Source organism: Aptenodytes forsteri, unplaced genomic scaffold, assembly GCF_000699145.1.
Source record: "Aptenodytes forsteri isolate BGI_AS27 unplaced genomic scaffold, ASM69914v1 Scaffold119, whole genome shotgun sequence".
Lineage (NCBI taxonomy): Eukaryota > Metazoa > Chordata > Aves > Sphenisciformes > Spheniscidae > Aptenodytes > Aptenodytes forsteri.
Genome location: NW_008796165.1, coordinates 4,611,426 through 4,630,340, shown reverse-complemented (window position 1 = coordinate 4,630,340; position 18,915 = coordinate 4,611,426). Strand labels below are relative to the sequence as shown.

At 38.5% G+C, this 18,915-nt stretch overlaps 1 protein-coding gene across 2 annotated transcripts in view; it reads left to right on the top strand.

Moving 5' to 3' along the window:
* The first annotated feature begins 7,795 nt into the window (after positions 1–7,795).
* The window catches only part of TESK2 (testis-specific kinase 2), a 78,036-nt gene continuing 66,916 nt past the window's right edge, over positions 7,796–18,915 (top strand). For both annotated transcript variants that reach the window (XM_009287301.2, XM_009287300.2), the window contains exon 1: positions 7,796–8,095. In XM_009287301.2, the coding sequence (XP_009285576.1) occupies positions 7,874–8,095 (222 nt within the window). In that variant the 5' untranslated portion in view covers positions 7,796–7,873. The remainder of the gene's footprint in view (positions 8,096–18,915) is intronic.

Genomic DNA, 18,915 nt, shown 5'->3' with positions numbered 1-18,915 from the left:
GGGCAGCCGGCGGGGTGCGGTGAGGTGAGTGATGCGTTTCGGTTAGCAGGTGCGCGGAGGGGCTGCGTTCACCCCGGGGGCGAGGCGTGAGGGCGAGCGGGTGCTGCAGGACGCCTAAGCACTGCGGGGGAAGCCGGCTGCGGGAAAAGCCGGCAGCAGAAACCCGTGCCCTGATCCGGGGGCAGGGGTCTGCCTCAACACGGCTAGGATCTTTGCCCAACCACATGGGGATTACCTTGAAAACGGTCACTTTGCCAAGAGGTGTGAGAGCTTGGCTCGGGTTTTGCTGTTTTAAGTGCTACCCTGTAAGAATACATGAATCATGTTTTAATGACAGGCTCGACTGTTCAGTGTATGTGCATATATGTTTGCTTTATGGCCTTCAGATGAAAGGTACTGTATGAATGTAGATGATCGCTCTTAATGTTGCATTCCTTTGAGGGTGGGAACTGTATTTGCTTGAAGTACGGGGGACTTTCCATTTGGATATTCTGATACGTGGTACCTTGATGGTTGAAAGCTAAAATTTAAAGAGTACTGAATTGAATTTTATTTGTTTATACCTTTCTGTTTGTCCCCCTAAGAGAGACTTACAGTTAATATTTAGGCTAATTTATGAAAAGCTTTTATGCTTCAGCTGAAATGATCTTTTTTTTTTAGTAGAGGTCAGAGTTCTAGCATATTTTATTGTCTGCAAAATCAACAGACTTACAGTTCTATGGACTTAATTAGGCAGTGGAATTTACAACCTAAGATAAGTTTTTGTTTTTTTTTTTATGAGAAACTCTGATATGCCCAGTGGACTAGCCATAAACCTTTCCATTTAGTCATCATCTTTGGAAATTATTGTTGCATACCATATTCTGACAGGCCAATAAAAATGTCATTTTCTGACTCTTGCAGAAGTATACTGTACAGCTGTAGTCATGGCTGTGTAATTCCATTGTCCATTTTGTTTTGTCTTCATGTAAAACTTGCATGCAAAACATGAGTAGCTTGAACTGAAGGCAAAGAGGTGCGTTCCCTGTACCTGGTGGCAAGTGTGTGCTCTCCTATGGTTTTTGCTTTGAACTTAATTAGTGCTGTTTTGTTAGGATGAACAGCTGGCAGAGGGAGCGGAGCAGGAGATAGAGATGGAGCAATCCTTGCTTCAGTGCTTAATATTTTTGTGACCGTGGAAGGAGAAAGTTGGTCCAAATGAGGTGTTCTGGTGGTATAGGCCTCCTGTAACCTAGTTGTACGCTCCAACTCTATTCATTTGTGCTTTTGCCATTGTAATTCTTTATGCAAATGATTTCACAAATTCATGAATAAATGCAGGGTTAAAGGAGGGGAGTGTTGCTTCTGTGTCTGCTGCAGAAAAGAATGAAGCTTGTGGTTCACTTGCATCATAGGTTCCCTTTCTGTATTTTTCCTGTAGCCGAGAAGAATTTGCCTGCCATTTGCACAATGGCAAAGCTTCTTATTGTATCCTTGCAGCATGGTGTCTGGCACACAAATAAGTGCTCTTCTAGGCAAGATAAAAAAATGGTCAATGTTCATAAATTTTTGTAAGCCTTTACAAATTACTTATTAAATAAGTAATACATTTTGAAATGTATTCATTTGAAGTTGTGTATTTATCAGTAAGTACATCTAATAATCGTCAACTGTATCACACTGGCTCCATCTGTTGTCTGTTGGCAAGTCCTCTTTCTGACTTAGTAAGCTTCTTTTTATATGGCCCTGTCACTTTTTCTTAAGTTGAACACATTTCTGGTAGTGGCTAAGCCACTTTTTGATATGATTGTCCCTTTGGTTGCACTGGAGAACCGTAATAGCTCTTGCAACCAGGAGGGGAGTTAGTTGAAATAACTTTGCTTTTGAAGGCTGACTTTGTACACTCCGGGTCTGTGGCTCACAAACTGTGAGTTACATGTTTCCCCTTGGTACACAGGGTGCTTCAGATTGATACGTAAATACCAGCAGACTCCAATGTCTCCAATACCTTAACAACAGATTTGGGAAGCCCTGTTCTCGCTTCAAAAATTCATGAACAAATTAGTCAAGACTGTGTTATTGTTCTGTTTGTGCAGCCGGTACCTGAAGTAAACGTGGTACTGGGTGTTTCACGGTAACATGAAACCAGTAACGTGGACTGGTGTTTCAGCTGTATTTTAAGGGTAGATTACAGAATGTGTTTAAATATTTGTGGAGATGATACTTCTAGCTGGAAAATACAAATATTGACTGTCTTTTGTGGTGATGTATAAATGTTAAATTTTGTCCAAGAGAGGTCAGTCAGGTATGAAGTTCAGCCTGCTTACTTTATCTTCATCCCTCTTTCAAGCATTCTTGTTCTCTTTTCTTGCCTTTGCTGTGCTGGATTGTCTCACTGGCTGCATTGAAACAACAGAAAGTTGCTTCTCATCTCCTGTGAACCCCCCCAGTGCTAATAGAGCTGTCAACCCTCAGTCATAAACCTGGCAAAGAGACTGAGGGGGAAATTCCTTGATTATTGAGATGTTACAATACTTTCTGGTATTGGAAGGCTTTGATTCCCTTTGTTTTTCTTAAGAGCTAAGCAAATGTCAGCCTGCTGACACCTGGAAGGCATGATCTGCTTCTCAGTGTCTTTACTGAGCTCTGTTTTGTTAGGCAAACATAATATATTAAAATTATCCATTTGAAGCAGCAGCTGTGTACATGTTCGACTTGAGTGATTATTTAACTCTAACGATGCTCTGTAACTAGGCTAGAGTCTGTCTGCACTGTGGATTGGAGTGACTAAAAACCAGGCTAAGAGACAAACGGATTTTTGCAAGGTCCTTCTGTAGCGGTTTAGTTTTGTATTATAATTGGACCCTAGAAACTGTTGGCAATTATACTATGGGCATAAGGATCAAGTGGTTTTCTGTCTGTGGGTTTTTAATCTCCCCCCACTCCCCTGTTATATTTGCCTTCTAAATATGTGACAGAATTTATGCCTATGCTTGATGCAAATATTTTTAAACCTACAACCTTGGCCCTGAATCCTGAGCTCTGCAGTAAGTTAATGGCTAGTCTCTCTTACTGGTTTCAGGCTTGGCTACAGTCACAAAATAAATGAACAGTTTGTTTCAGCTTAGCCTCTTGTGGAGGTTTGTTTGCATTATAAAACCATGATGCAGTTTAGCAGACTTCCAGTTTCTAGAGTGGTGTAGTAGGGCTCATGCAGGTCTCTTCTGAGGAATGTCAGCCCTAGTTGTGGGAAGCTTATGCTGTGACAGTACTGGCTAGAGCTAGGAATTATCCCCTACAGGGGAGATAAAATTAAAGCAAAATGTTACCTAAATGAAAATAGAAAATGTTGGATTTTCACGTTCGAGTGTAATGTTGTAATTAAGACTTTAAACTGGACCCTAAGACTTATCCAGTAGAAGTAGTCAAAAAGACTTCAGCTTCAGGATGAGCTGGGCCAAACATAGTGCAAGCTCTGGTACTTGTAGCTACCTTGTCTGTAAATATTTGATATTCTCTTTCTCCCAAAGACAAGAAGCTAAGTTATGGACAAACCAAGGAACTTTCCTCTGTTAGGAAAGGGAATGACAACAGTTGAGATTTAGTTTGATTTCTTGTGTTTCATTCCCAAACATTTTTTTTCTTTTTTTTTTTTCCTTATCTCCAGGCTAATGACCTAAAAATCAATTCAGTTTTTGGAAGATTTTGTTCTTTACAATCCTTTGAAGCCTTTCTGAAATTTGCACATTACTACATTGAATTCTCCCTCCCCTTCCCCCCCCCCCCCCCAGTTATTATTTTGTTGAGTGACACTTGCTCGCATAATTCCTTCATGTTTTTTAGAGCTGGGTTTTGAAGCTACATCAGACTATGAGTTTAAATAGTTAACTCTTGGCAAATGACTTATGTCAAAGCTTTGGCATCTTGTTCTTCAGCAAACCTTTTCAAATTAATAACATGCATCCACCAGATTTATTGCTTTCCAGGCTGAATGCCTAGCGACAGTCTTCTGTGTCTAAAAATGGTTGTTGTTGCTGTTAAGGCCATCTTTTAGGAAATTGTGAGTTTGACATTTGAGTGCAAATATGCACATTATAAAGATACTGGGGACAGAAAAAGTCTTAGTAATGAATTGAAATGTTTTTTGGAAGGATCTTGTTTTATACCCTGAGGCATTAAAAAGATGCTGCTAAAGTTGAGAAGCCTTACCCATTTTTATGTCTATGAAGTACTGGCTAATATGCCACCTGTTAGTTTTACATTGATGTGTGGGGTATAACTTGATGTGCTATTGTGAGGTTTCCATCTTTAAATATTTGCAGGCTTAGGCATTGGTTTTGAAAGCCAAATGTCTAATTAACCAAATAAATGCTGATAGTATTTGTATTCATAGTAATTTCTGCAATTAAAAAATCAATGCATTCATGCAGTGGAGAAACTGATCTTAATATAATATTAACATGGATAATTTTTTTTTCTTCAAGGTTTGTTTTTTTAAACCGAGAAATTAAAATGTGGTAGGGCATGAAACATTCTGAAACTGTGCTTTTCACTAATGTAATAAATGGATGAGTAGGGCAGGTATGCATTTTGAGAGGTGTATTTCTAAATTATTTTTGTCTTGGCAGAGTGGGGTGCGTTTTTCTTGTATAAGGATGTCAGAAAAATTGGTCTGAAAGCTGAGAATTTATTGGGAAATGTTTTTTAGAGTGTTTAGTGTCTTTTTTTTTTTTAACCGGCTGTTGAGCACAGCTTAAGAATTTTTAAACTGAACTTCAATATGAAAAAAACCACCCAACAACCTTTTAGTTGGTTGCAGGATTTGCAGGATAGTCTTGGATTCTGTTCAGTGCACTTTAATTAACCGTATGAGGTAGTAAATTAAAGTACCTCAGACTGACTTGACAGTCAATTAAACCTTGGTTGATTTCATTGAGAATGTGATCATTAATGTAATTGGCCAAAATGACAGGAGGCCCACTTGGAATTGTGCCCACTTGAAATTTTCCTCTAATTCTGTGTATGCAATCCTGGGCAGAAAAATAGACAAATGGAGCTCTATCCTAATGATTTCCAAGGATTTCATGTAGCTGTCTGGAAAGAAGGCAAGCTCTAGCAGGCAAAAATGAAGGAATGGGTTACTTGGGAATCCAGATGGCAAAACCTTTTGGGGTTTATGTTGTGTGAAGTACTTTGAATCTCTTCTTTCATTGTGGGATTTGTGTAGAGTTTTGCGAAGTTCACCATGTGATTTCAATGAAAAGGATGTGTATGTGTGAGGGTGTTGGTTTTTTGTTGTGGGGTTTGGTTTGGTTTTTTTTTGTTATATAGATTGAGAGACTATGTTGAGAGCTGATTTTTGTTAACGGTATCTGGATACTTATTAGTTAGGCTTTTCCTCCTGTTTAAGATCGCTTACTTAACTTGGTATCTTCCTCTAGTTAAGACAACAGCGATCTTCCCTATTTTGTTCTTGCATGTATCTTGCTTTGCCTGAGAACTTAAACTTATAGTCCTGATTTACAGATTTCTTTAGTTTGCTGGGCTGCAGTGCGGATGTGTTGTCTTGCTAGATTTAGCAGGGGTGTCTGTGAGCTCCAGGGTCCACTTCATATGGCTTTACTGTGATACTGGAGCGTCAGACTGTGCATTTCTGGGGCAAATGCTTGCTCCCTTCCTTGGAAAGTGTCTAGTGCATATGGGTACTACTCTGATGCAAAGAAGTTCTAAAAAATTGTTTCTTCAATTACAGCAGGTTTTCTGGTCAGTCTCCAAAGATACTTGCATCTCCTGTTCCAGTAAATGAATTGTTAAGACCATGGTTTCCTGTCTATCCTCCTTCCACAGACAGTTCTTTCTTTATCTCCTTGAAAAGTAACCAAGTGATAGTTTGTCCTTTTCAGATCAAAAGGAATTATTTAAGCGTGCCTTGGAAATTCCTGGGCATCTTCTCTATAGCTGAGGAGGTTCTCTGGGCTATTTTTCTCAGCTGGGGAGATATAACAGGCTTTATCTTCCCATGGTGCTTCTGTACCATTTCCAGACCCTCAAGGCTCATGGGGCAAGAATATGAGGTCAGAGATTGGATCCTGATCTGTGTGGCAGTCGGCCACACCATAACATTAGACTATGTATTACTATCATCTGAAAAGTGCAGTAAACGTGTGTGGGAGTCTGCATATAAACTTCTGTAGGAATACCATGACGTGGGATTTGATAGAGATTAAATTTTCTTAATCGGGCCCTGGCAAGACTCTCTTATACCCACCGACTCCCATTTAGAGATATAAGTGTTAAGATGTTTTAAATAAACACCCTTGAAAAATATGGAGGGTTTTTTGTGGTGTTTTTTTTTTTTTTGGAGAGGACAACCTCAAATTAGTTCCACGCAGTTCAACAGAGATTACTTCTGAAGGCAGGGAAGGACTATGTGTTTTTCTGATGTGTTGGCACAGAGCATCTCTGAAAGATACGCTGCATACAAAACATGGGTATAGCAGCACTGCTATGTATTTAGAGGACAGCTGGTGTGCCTCTGGATTTGAGATGCTCTTCAAATTTAGTGTATTGTTCAGGTTCTGTACATCTGTGTAAATAGAAGTATAATCAGCCTGCTCCCTCCTTCGTGATTATTTTGTCCACCAAGTTTTTTTTTTTAAATTCTATTGTTTCCTTCCCCTCCCTCCAGTTTTTCATTAACCCTCAGGGGGAAGAAAAAAAAAAGGGGGGGGGAGAGAGAAATCTATCCTCTTTGTGACTGCTCACTTTGTTCAGGTTTTGTAGGGGCTCACCAAATTGCTGTAAATGAACAGTTAAGTGTGGAAAAGATTAATAACCTCCTGAGTCTAAAGTTTAAAGAAAAAAAAAAAAAGTAGGCCACCTGTCAAGTTTGCCAGTCCAAGCTGAAGTTGATGGGCTCCAGAGTCATCCTGATTACTTCGTCATCCTCTTAAAAAGAAAAAAAATTTCCCTTACTGTTAGTTTCTCCCCCCCCTTTTTTTTTTCTTTTCTCCTACTTGGCAAATGTAGCTTGTTTCCTGTGTTTTCAGTTGAACTGAAATTGATATAGCTTTAAAAAGTGCGTTTGTGGGGAGAATTGTTCTGGCAGTTTCTTATAAGAATACTTGTTTTTGTAGCAGGATTGTTGATGTTTTTGTAAATTTTGGGGCTAGATCTTTAGTGGATATAAACTTGTGTTCCTACCAGTTAAGGAATTGGTCTTGGAACACTCATAGGTGGAAGCTTTAAAAACAAAGGTTTTGGTGCTCCAGCTACTGTTATTGACAGCTAATAATCTTCCTTATGTCAGCTGAAAGTTGATCTGGTTTTTATAGTTAGGGATCCCTTGTTCAGTCCCTAGTGTGAAATGGTTTCTTGCAGTAGCAGTAGACTGGTCACCAGCTGCTACTGAAGTAGAATAGAATGTTACGTTTTGTGGGTTTCCTCCTGCTTAGTTGCTTGCTTTAGCAACCAGAACTTCAGTAAAAAAGAAAGGGGCAGGGGAGAGGGAATGAAAGTTGTTTGTTACCAGTTAAATTTTTAGTTCCAAACCTATTCATCTCATAATAGCCAGAGCATAGGGTATTTGCATGAATCTAAAGGAAAAGTTCATTAGATTGTCTGTCTTAACTGATGATGCTGTGTGGTTGGTTGTGGGTTTTTTTTTTTCCCCCTTTGTTTTTTCGTGCCCCTACTTGGATATCTTCTGCTTTTTTTTCTTATTCCCTTAAACTGGTGTAAACTGTGGTGGAGTTCTATCAAACTTATTAGATATGTTTACAATAATGGTAATCTCTATTTCTTGTATGTTAGGATCCAACAAGAGTGGAGAAGACAGCAAATTACCTAAGATGTGAGAAGTCCTCCCTTGGCAAAATAAAACCTTATTTTCAAAATGGACCGAAGTAAGCGGAATTCAATAGCAGGATTTCCACCACGCTTGGAGCGCACTGAAGACTTTGATGGTGGCGCTGGAGGAGAAGGGACTGCATCCCAGATAGGAAGAGTTTGTACCTCTTCATACAGAGCCCTGATAAGTGCCTTTTCCAGACTTACTCGTCTTGATGACTTCACATGTGAGAAAATTGGCTCTGGTTTCTTCTCTGAGGTGTTCAAGGTGTGTGTTTAGTTCTTTCCTCTCTTCATGTTGATTGCTTCATGTCTGGTGCTGAGAATGTACAAGAGTATCAGCCGAAGTACTTTTCACTGAAGTCAACTGTTTGTTCTTATATTTGCTTTACTCAGGATGAGTGAATGATGAAGAACTTGCAGGTCTCAAATATGTCCTCTGTCACTCTTCCAGCTGTTTTGTATCACTTGTAATTTATTTGGGGAGTTGCAGAGGCTATTTGGGAGAAACAGTAAAAGCTAAAAAAAATTGGTTTATCTTTTGGTCTCTGCATTCATGTAGTGTATTACACACCAATGGCTATTGGTTCTCTCATAAGTGTGAATGTCTTTAATTTAGCTAGTTTATTAGTTTTGAGGGATTGTACTCATTCCTTTGGTAGTCTTTGCCTCCCAACACTAGATGCGTGTGTTAGGAGATCTACACAATTACTGAATTTGCAACCACAAATTTTATGGCAGTGAAGTTACAATACAATTAGCTGCTCTCCTCTGTTTCCTTTGCTGCTTGTTATGCCATGCATCTAACTCAAATAATCAGAGATTGGTTTGAACTAAATAGTATGAATGAGAAAATCTGATGTCGTCAGTGACTTGCTGCTATGAATCTGGGAAGTGGATAAGACCTTTGTAAAGCAATTTGTGAAACCATACAGGCAACCCCAGTTTTATAGTGCTGGTGGTATTTCTGCTGTTCTGACTGTTCTAGTACGGTTTATTGTAGAGGAATAGGACATTGAGTTGACTTCCAGGCTTTCAGGCATTGCAAAAATAATTTGTTTCCTGTCCTAGTTCCTGACTTTAAACGAAGTCACCCTCCAAATTATTTCAGTGAAATGCCAGAAAACTTTATTTCACAATATATTATGTCCATTCCATGACACTTCATGTGGTCTTTTCTTTAAGAAGTTAAACCAAAAAAACCCTCTTATCCAGCTTTATTGCTGTGAATAGCTATGTGAATTAGAAAATGAAAATTATTTTTATGTTTCTTTAATACCCAAAGGCATTCAGATTTCCATATGTACCTCTCCTTTTGTGTAAAGGCAAGTCACTCCACAGAAGTTTTTCTGTTTAGCTGGATAATATGAAATTTAATTTCCGCTAACACAAGTTTTTAATTCTTTCAAATGGGCAGACATGAAGAATTTTATTTGGGGTGTGTAGGAGACTCAGTACAGGTCAGCTCTTTATAAAGCCAGCCTGTAAACCAATTGAAAACAAGGTTTTGTTTTTGTTTTTTTGTTCGTTTGTTTTTTCTTACTTTCCTGTTTGGAAAACCTTCTGTAATGCATTTTGTAGCAACTGTCTTTGTATCCAGACATTTCTTAACGTGAAATGAACTGATTTTTAAAGTTCTGTGTGCCACTGGAACTCATCTTTACAGCTTTTATGGTGAAGCTGCTGTGAAGTGTATAAGGGTACCAATAGACTTGAATCATCTATAAGTAACTGGGGAATAACAGACCTTGGTTTATTTCTGTGAATTTCAGAATTCATGTTTTGGAATAGTTTTGTCTTAAGTTTATCTCAGTGTTGCTGATTAGACATTGTGTCTTTTCCTATTCTGTAAATTCAGGATTTTGCCCTCTTTAATACTTGGATTTTCCAGTGCTCTGATTATGAATTTATTCTGTAGTGGTATTGCCAATCATATTTATGTTGGGACTTCAAAAAGTTTTGTAGTTGAATAGCTACATACTCTCTGAACAGACTTACTGGGTGAAATAGCTATAATATTCTACAGTGCATTGGTGAGGAACATCATGGAGAAGCGCCCTGAGGCAAGGTGCTTGCATATCCAGCAGAAAGGTATGGTATTATTGATTGTTAGGAAACAAAAGTAGGTGGGGGAAAAAAGTGGCTAAAAGTAAAGGTAAATTTCCAGCATTCATAGTAATTGATTTATTAAGAATATCTTATTTTAAGAGAGCACTTGGTTTACTCAGGTAGTGGCATACACAGGTGAACATCTGTTTGAGAACTTGTGTTGATTGAGAGAAATCCTTGATACCCGATTTACCTTCCTGTGCATAAGTAAGTATGCTAACTCTTTAAAAACCTTCCCCTGCCATTCCCCTTTCAGTAAGCTGAACTGGACATCACATGGTGTCAGTCTGCAATCAGTGGCATTACTGTAAGAGAGTGATGGTAGTAGTCTGAGTATCTAGTGTCTGTTTTCCCAGAAACAACCACAGACCTCCTGCAGGGAGACAATGAGTGATAAAGCTTTTTCTTTCACATCAGTTTCAAACAAGGTCTCGCTTCAGTTTTGGCACAAAGGCGTGAGAATGCATTATGACCTTATCTTAGATGCAGTTCCATACTCATTTAAGCAGGTTTCTGTTCTGCTAGTTTATCAGCCTGACCACCTCTGTCATTAATCCTACTGTGCTGATGATCAGATTTCATGCAAGAACCTTGATGTGCTTCCAGGAGGGAGAGCCTCATGGTTTGACACAGTTAAAGTTCAGTCTGATCTGCAGGCTCCCAGCTAAATGATTGAACTTGAGAAAAATCCAGGATAGTTCTAGACTTACTGGATAAGTAACTTTACAAGAGCAATGAAGCCTTCCCTTTAAATTAGCAAAGGTGTCTCAAAAAACCCCATGTCACCAGAGCTTTTTCAATTATGTATTTGTCTATTGTTTTGTGAGTATCATACGTTGTGTTCACTTAAGTGATTTAGCAAAGAACACTTGGACTGTTTTGAGGGTTTGGGATTTTTGTTTTGCTATGTAACTGACAATTGTTTTCAGTGATTTCTTCCCCTCCATCCTTTTCTATGTAAACTCCTTTTTAAATATAATCTATCACAGTGGATGTGGATAGAAGTTGCCTTCTCTTAACTTGGGAATAGGAGTACATTACAGCTTAGATGTATATATTAATGGTCATATGTGCTATGAATGATTTTTTTAGCATTTCTAGTGCACCTTTATTCATACACAAATTAAACTTTGTGGTTTATTCAGCATAAAGTATTAAACTAGCATTTTGATTTTGTTAGCCATCATTATAACACTTCCAATTCATGTTCACCTGAATACTAAATATTATAGAAACTAGTTGAGAAAAAATAAACTTTGTCAAACTATTAGCAATCTAGTTTGAAGCAGCTGACTGACTAGTGCCTGTTCTAATTTTCAACTGCAAGTGCAGCACACTGAGGTTTGCTTTTAAGATTGAGCTAGGCAAAGACTGTTTGTGTCAATGAACAATGCCCAGCCATGATCCCAAACCTTTAAATTCCTAGCTTGGAAGACCAGTAAGGGCTGATTGAGCTATAAGTAATTGTGGGGGAGATAAGCATCATACTGAAACTAAATACCGTATTTGGAAATAGATACTATTCATTATAAAATTTGTGTTGGAACAGCAGTCAGACTAAAATCGAGGATCTTTTTCTAGTCAAATATACCTTCAGGTTCAAAGCCAGTACTAAATATTCAAGTTGCTGTAAAATTCCTTCAGGTGTTCTTGTGGCTCTGCATTCTGTAGCTGAACTTTTGAGAGAGACTGGAAATACTTCAGCACTTTGGCTGAATGTTAAAAATGGACTTTTTGCAGTTTATTATTCATGTATACATGAAAACAGGGATCATTGATCCAATATAGAATTGTGCAGTGTTCCGTGTGTTTGCATGTTGGGAAGGTCGTGTTGCTGTACAGGTGTGGTCACTAGGGAATTTGAGGGTTTTGACAGTTGAGGAATGGTGAAGTCTTTTGACATCCAGGGAAGAATTCATGGTTTTGTCTTGGGAAGTTCTGGATGCTAGAATAGTTATTTCACTGCAGACAGTTCTTCTACTGTTTTAAATATGCCTAGCCATCTAATTAGCAGTACTATCAGAAGATAATTCAAAAGGAGGAAAACAATTTATGTTTGGGTCACTCTGATTAGCTCTGTAGTGCAGGGACACCTCACTGCTATTGTAATGATGGGCTTAACTGTTGAAAGCTCCCCCTTCCCCAATAGCTAGAGAGTTGACATATGTATAACAAGGAGAAAAATAATTTCTATTTGTAAGGGAACATGCTCTGACAAAACTGCTAAAGCTAGTGCAGCCTTCCAAAGATTATCTTTGGGACAGGCAGAGATCAAATTTGAAGACAGACTTCAAGTCAACAAGGCCACAGTCTTGACCACCTGGAACTGTGCTTCTAACCTTGCAGGAGTCAAGAGATTTACTATTTGAAATTAGTCATCGGAGAAAAAAAATCCATCTTATGAAATACAAACTGTACTGACATATTGCTTAGAGTATCTTAAGCATATACCTGGGAAGGTTATTCATGTAAGCAGTGAAAAAGGTGCATAATACTTTAAAAAAAAAAAATCAGTTAATGAAATATTTGTTTAATGGTGGATGGGCAAAGACGAGCCTATGAATATCATAGAATCGTTTACGTTGGAAAAGACCTTTAAGATCATCAAGTCCAACCGTTAACCTAGCACTGCCAAGTCCACCACTAAACTATGTCCCTAAGCACCACATCTACATGTCTTTTAAATACCTCCAGCGAAGGTGACTCAACCGCTTCCCTGGGCAGCCTGTTCCAATGCTTGGCAACCCTTTCAGTGAAGAAATTTTTCCTAATATCCAATCTAAACTTCCCCTGGCGCAACTTGAGGCCATTTCCCCTTGTCCTATCACTTGTTACTTGGGAGAAGAGACCGACACCCACCTCGCTATAACCTGTATAAGTCATAATGCAAAATAAACTGCCTTTTAGAGCCGAAATACTAAGCAGCTGAGCACGGGCGCCTCCAAAGAGAAATTTTGAGATGGAAATCAGCCCTCCCATTTCAGCATACTTACTGAGAACACCAAGCTCTAAGCACTCAGTTTATGGTCCCCTATAACTTGAGATCCTTTCTGTAGAACTTCTGGCTACGCAGTTTTCCCATTTTTGCACTTGTGCAGCAGATATTACCTAGTAATCCCTACTGGGTTAATTAATGCTGCTTTTTTTCCCCCTTTTTTTTTTTGTGTTGCCCCACTTCAAGCATTTCTTAATTTTTCAAGATCACTTTGAATTCTAATCCTGTCTCAGAAGTGCTTGGCCCTCCTTCACTCCCTGGTTTGACTTCAGGCAGATTCCTCCAGAGTCCTACCTGATAATCTTACCAGTTTACCTGTGAAGCACTAGCTACTCTTTCGATTATGGTTTTACATTGCTACTTTATAGTAGTTCCTTCTAGATCACATTTGTCTGGCTTATTTATGAAGATGTCTTACAAGATGCTTCAAAGCTGTATGAAAAGCAAGATACGATGAATCTTAGTGCCGATATGACATGGATACCCTTGAGAAACAAATGCTGGAAATATGTTAGTGCTATTCTGTGATGTATGGACTCCATAGCCTGTGAAACTAGCACTATCCAGGTGCAAGGCCAAGTCTGAATACAAAGAGAGGGCAGCGTACTTTTGGTTGACTTAACAAGAGGGGTGATGGGTGTAAATGGGTCAGTATCCTCAGGATATTCATGCTGTGTGTGCTTATGCTGTAAGGCCTTCTATTTGAATACACTGGAATGATGGTCCTCAATTCATCAATTACTTATTAGTCTTTATTTTGTATGGTCAAATTTATGTGCTCTGAGTTTCAAAAGTGCTGACTGATCAGGGAAGGTGCGCCTGTCTAAATACATACCTTGTGCCTGAGGCTAGGATCCTGTTTCTCATATTTATTTAATGTCTTCAAGGTGCCTTAAAGATAAGCAGTATCCAGCTGTCTAATGTGAAAGGAGAAACAGGGCTGGTGTGGAGTTGTGCTTAGGGGTAGTGTAAAGAGCACGTATATAATTCTTTTGTATCAGATACTTGTAATGTACTTAGGATAAAACTGGTAGTTCTGTTACCTCTAATGTACACTATCTAGTATCATTTATGTTTTGTGTCATTTATGATACTGTGTCTCTCAGGCACATTGTCATGCTGGTGGGCTTGATCTCTGGAACATCTGACTGTCGTAGATCTGAGAGATACTACTGATCTGGCTTTCCCAAAGTGACTCATTGAGAGCTTTTTTTTTTTTTTTTGGCCTTTTGCCTATCATTTATGTTTTGTGTCATTTATGATACTGTGTCTCTCAGGCACATTGTCATGCTGGTGGGCTTGATCTCTGGAACATCTGACTGTCGTAGATCTGAGAGATACTACAGACCTGGCTTTCCGAAAGTGACGTTTTGGGGGTTTTTTTTTTTTTTTTTGTGCCTTATGACTATTTTGATTACCATTCTGTTTGATTAACATATCTCTGTGTGTTTGTCTATAATTTTGCAGGCCTTGAGGAGTCCAGTGCAGAAATATTTGATGTCACTTTCTTCTTTTGGCCTCTGACCTAGGTTTGACAGAACTTGCTAACTAGAATAAACAGTGCAGGGTAAGAACTGTACAAAAGAGTAAGTGAGGGACTAACTCATAGGACTTCAGACATAAAAGTTATGAGGACAGGTCACTTGATAAAAAAAAAAAAAGTATCTGTCTTGGTTGTCATGACTATCTATTTTCATGTTATACTTTGCCCACTATGTCTCATGGTTAAACTATATGTTTAAAAATAAAGGCATTATGGACTTCTCAAACAGTTAAGGCTTGGAAGAGTTATTAGGTCATCTACACACACACTGCCACATAATCAAAGGTAATTATATTTTACCGGTAACTGGTATTTTGTCTACAGCATATATTGATACCACATACAACACATGTATACCCCCTCCCCCCCGTTGTTGTTTTTTTAATTCAGTTCTGAACTGAAGACCTCAAAGACAGTATCATGGATTCCAGTGCTCAGTGTGTAATCTCACTGTTGTAAATTTGTACCTAACTTGAAGTCTCTGGACCTGTTAGTCCACCCGGTTGTTCTTTGTATTGTTTTGGCTGGGCCAGCGTCTTTTTAGTACCTCTTCTTTCCTCCCTATAAAACTTGATGTATGTTATCAAGTTAGGTTTTGACCCTTTTGGTGTGTTAAGTAGTCACAATTTCTGTCTCTTTCCTGTCCCACCCCCACTCTGGGAATGACCTAGTTCTTGCAATGTAGGTTTAAGTCTTTCCAACATCTTCTCCAACACTTTTCTCTTTTTAAAGTGGACATCTTTACTCAGAATGCCCTAGTTTTGTTCTTAACGACATGTAAAAACTATCCTTTTGCTTTGTGTCATACTCTTTTATAACGCACACCAGTTGTTGTTATCGTAGCACATTAGTACCTTATGTTTAATGGGTGTGGGTCTCCTGTAGCCTTCAGTCCTTGTTTGTAGTGAAGTTTTTCATTTATGTATGTTAATTTTTGCTCAGATGGACCTAAGGTATGAAGTGACCTTCACTACTTAGTGAAATAATGTGAACAGGCTAATGCTACAAACTTAGAAGTTTCAAATTTTTCTGAGTGGCAACTTCCATCAGTGAGCTGGAAGTGAATGCAGAATATTGAGTAACAGCAGGCCTAGCTCAGTTCCTCTGGAAGCTCAGTAAAAGACTTATCTATCTTATGCTGCTTTGTCACGTACAACTGTATCTTGAGCTATCGTTAGCCAGTCTTTAATCTAGTTGTAGTGGGTTGTGGCACAAAGTCAGATGTCTTACGGAAGTCTGTGTGTTCATGTACGTATATTGCTATTGTAAAACATTTACACAATTAGCTTGATAAATCTTATCACCTAATTTTAAAATTAATGTAAAGCTAGGAAGGGATGTTACGAGAACTACTACAGTATCCTTAGCTGAGCCAGGCTTAAGTATATGTGATCTGTTCTTGGCAGCTATGTTCAGCCTGTCCTTTAATCTTCCATTATAGAAGATTCTAGAACCACCTTTGGTGTAGCCAGGCCATATTTTATTATTTTTTTTTTTAAACTATCCTTTTATAGCTGGAACTTCCCAGTTTCAGTTGTTTCTACAGCTGGTCCTGTCTATTTGCTTATTGACTCTACTAGCAACTCATTACTGACAGAGGGTTCAGTTTTCCTGTGGCATTTAGTGATATATCATGTCAACGGAGGCCTTTTTCCAAGAGTAAAATGTCTGTGAATATGTGGAAGGAGGGAAGGAGATATTTGAGTAGTTTTATAAATGAGCATGCAGAGAAGGGAATGCCAATTCAGCTTAAAAGGAGACGATGGCTGCAAAAAGGACATGGAAAAGGTGCAGAAAAAAGGGCAAGAGAATCTGAATTCAAGGCAAGGGAGCTGCTGCTTGGTTTTCAGCCCATGCTCGGCAAAATCCCACCGGAGAACATATTGGAACCCGTGGCTCAGAGTTTGTAGACAGCACTTTCCACAACTGGAATCTTTATTAACTTGGGTTTTGACAGATAGACAGGCACTGCAATATTTGAACTGTCAATGTGTTTTAAATCTAAATGCGAGTCTGTGCATTATTGCCAGTCTTTGCAGGATGGCCAAGAATAGAACTGGTATTGAGCTCCCTCCCGCAGGACAAGGCCCCAACACACTCCCAGGACTCTACACGCAAGTCCTTACTGTCTCCTCTGCGTGCACCTGTTTGCTGCATAAATGGGATGTCAGTCTTCAGGACTGTCAAACCAATACCTTTACCCATTAATTCTTTTAAGGGGGAAGGGGTTAAATGTCAGCATAAATCAAGGAGGTTGTGGGCATTCCAACTGGAGACAAACTTTTCTTAATCCTAACATACCCTTTTGATTATTATTTCAAAACTCTCAACATAAACACTGACAACAGGGAAAAGTTGGTTTCTTTGTTATATATGTTATATATATACAAATATATATATAAAAATATGTTATATTATAATAATATATAATATATTATATATTTTATATATATAAATGTTATAATATAATAATAATAATACCAAACTAAGGGATGAATTTGGCTCTTAGTACAACTCTGGCTTTTGCTTTTGAACGGTTTCATTGCTTTGTCACCAGTCTTTAGGCCAACATTACATTCTTCAAGGTGACATTAATATCTCCATAAAATCACTTAACTGAGCAGAATGTTTGTGTGTTTTTCATGTAGAGGATGATAGGAAGACTAATTGTGTGTAGGTGTTTTTCTTTATGGTAGCTGTTGTGTATGAGATTTAGTGTTGCTGGAACCATAGCTTGGTTAACACAGTGCCTGTGTGAACTTACATCATGTCCCCAGACTTACAATGCAGTAACAAGAGTTTTCCTCTTGTCATCAGTAGCGTACTGGAGATAATTCCACTTATTTTTTTTTCCTGGAAACTAATTCTTGCCCAGTAGGCATAATTGCATTCTGCAAGTTTTGCTTACGTCAAGCTTTGGCATTTTTATTACTGTTTAGGCCTTCCTACCACACTGTACATCTTTATGTGTTTTTCTTTGCTTGATAGATTTATGGAGTCAAAAGCATAGGGTTGGAAAACACTTCATGTCATCTTGCTCTTCATCCTTTTGTCCCAGGGCAAAAGCATCTTTAGCTGTTGTTCTTCATGGACATCTTGTTAACCTATTCCTTAAAGCTGATAGTAGAGACTACTGCAGTGGAAGATACTAACTCCCAGGTGTCTCTGAAGAATCAATTTTATTGAGCAAGAGAGGAGTGGTTGCATCAGAAGCCACACTGGACTGAAAAACCTCCAGCAGTAGATAAGGCTACTCTGACTTCCTGTGAAGATGACGTGCATGAACAGCCCCTTCATCTGGTTGAGCTGGGAGGACAGAAGCTCCTGGTAGAGGGATGGTAAAAATCTGCCGAGGAAGTGAGAAAGCATCTGGAAGATTTGCTTTCCATCATCTCTATATGCTTTCCTCATACCTTCTCTATTTAGAATGATTATCATTTTGTCTTAAGGAACAAAACAGTAACACTGTCGATTTAGAAATTTGAAGTACAACAAAAATATCTTTCTGCATAACTCATAACGAAGTATTTCTGGTATTCAGGTTAAAAATATTCTGAAGGCAGCACTGAAGTAGAAGTCAGCTGATAATGTGAAATTTCACAGGAAACCTCAAATCTATCTTGCGCTTTTTCTTTGTCCTTACTGCTTCAGTTTCAAAGTTCTCTCATTTTCTAATGTGTTGTTTTGAACATTTAGTGTAAGGTTTGCACTAGGAAAGGATCCTCTTTGATTGCCTCTGGAATTAGTCTGATCAGGGGCCTGAACAAATGTAGGTGTTCTTCAAAAACTTTGTAAAACATTAGAGGTGAGATCACACGGTATCCTTGATATTTGTGGGACTATTTGATAGGCTTAAAAGGTATTATATTTTAGTTACCCTATGAAGTATATGTAGGAAACTGTCTAGTTGTATGTATTAAATACTTTTTCAGCATTGGATATTTTACTTTTCTGAAGCTGGAGAACTATAACACTTGGTGTAAACACATGGGGAAAAATAAACAATAAAAATTGGTTTAATAACTAGAAAAGTGATTCTGTGAATGACTTTGGTTTTAACGTGTTTGGTATATAAAAACGGATGTCATTGCAGTGCATAAATGGTTTTATAATTAGAAAACAGTTGTTTGAAGGTACTCTTTAGTGTAGTGAAAAAAGGCATAATAAGGCCCAATGGCTAGAAGCTGTAATAAGAATTGTGCTTATTTTTAAAAATTAAATGGCTGTGCGTGCAGCCTCGCCAACCAGAAATTGTCTTCTCCCTCTTGTTGGTTCATTGGTGATATTTGTAGCCATCCTGTTTTTTTAGAATGTTCTTTATTAAGCTTGGCAAAGTGTTGAGAAACTTAGAGCTACCAACAGTTTAAGGCCACCAATTTTGGAAACTAATGGTCTAGACAATTCCCCCCCCCCCCCCCACGCTCTTTGTTTTTTTTTCCCC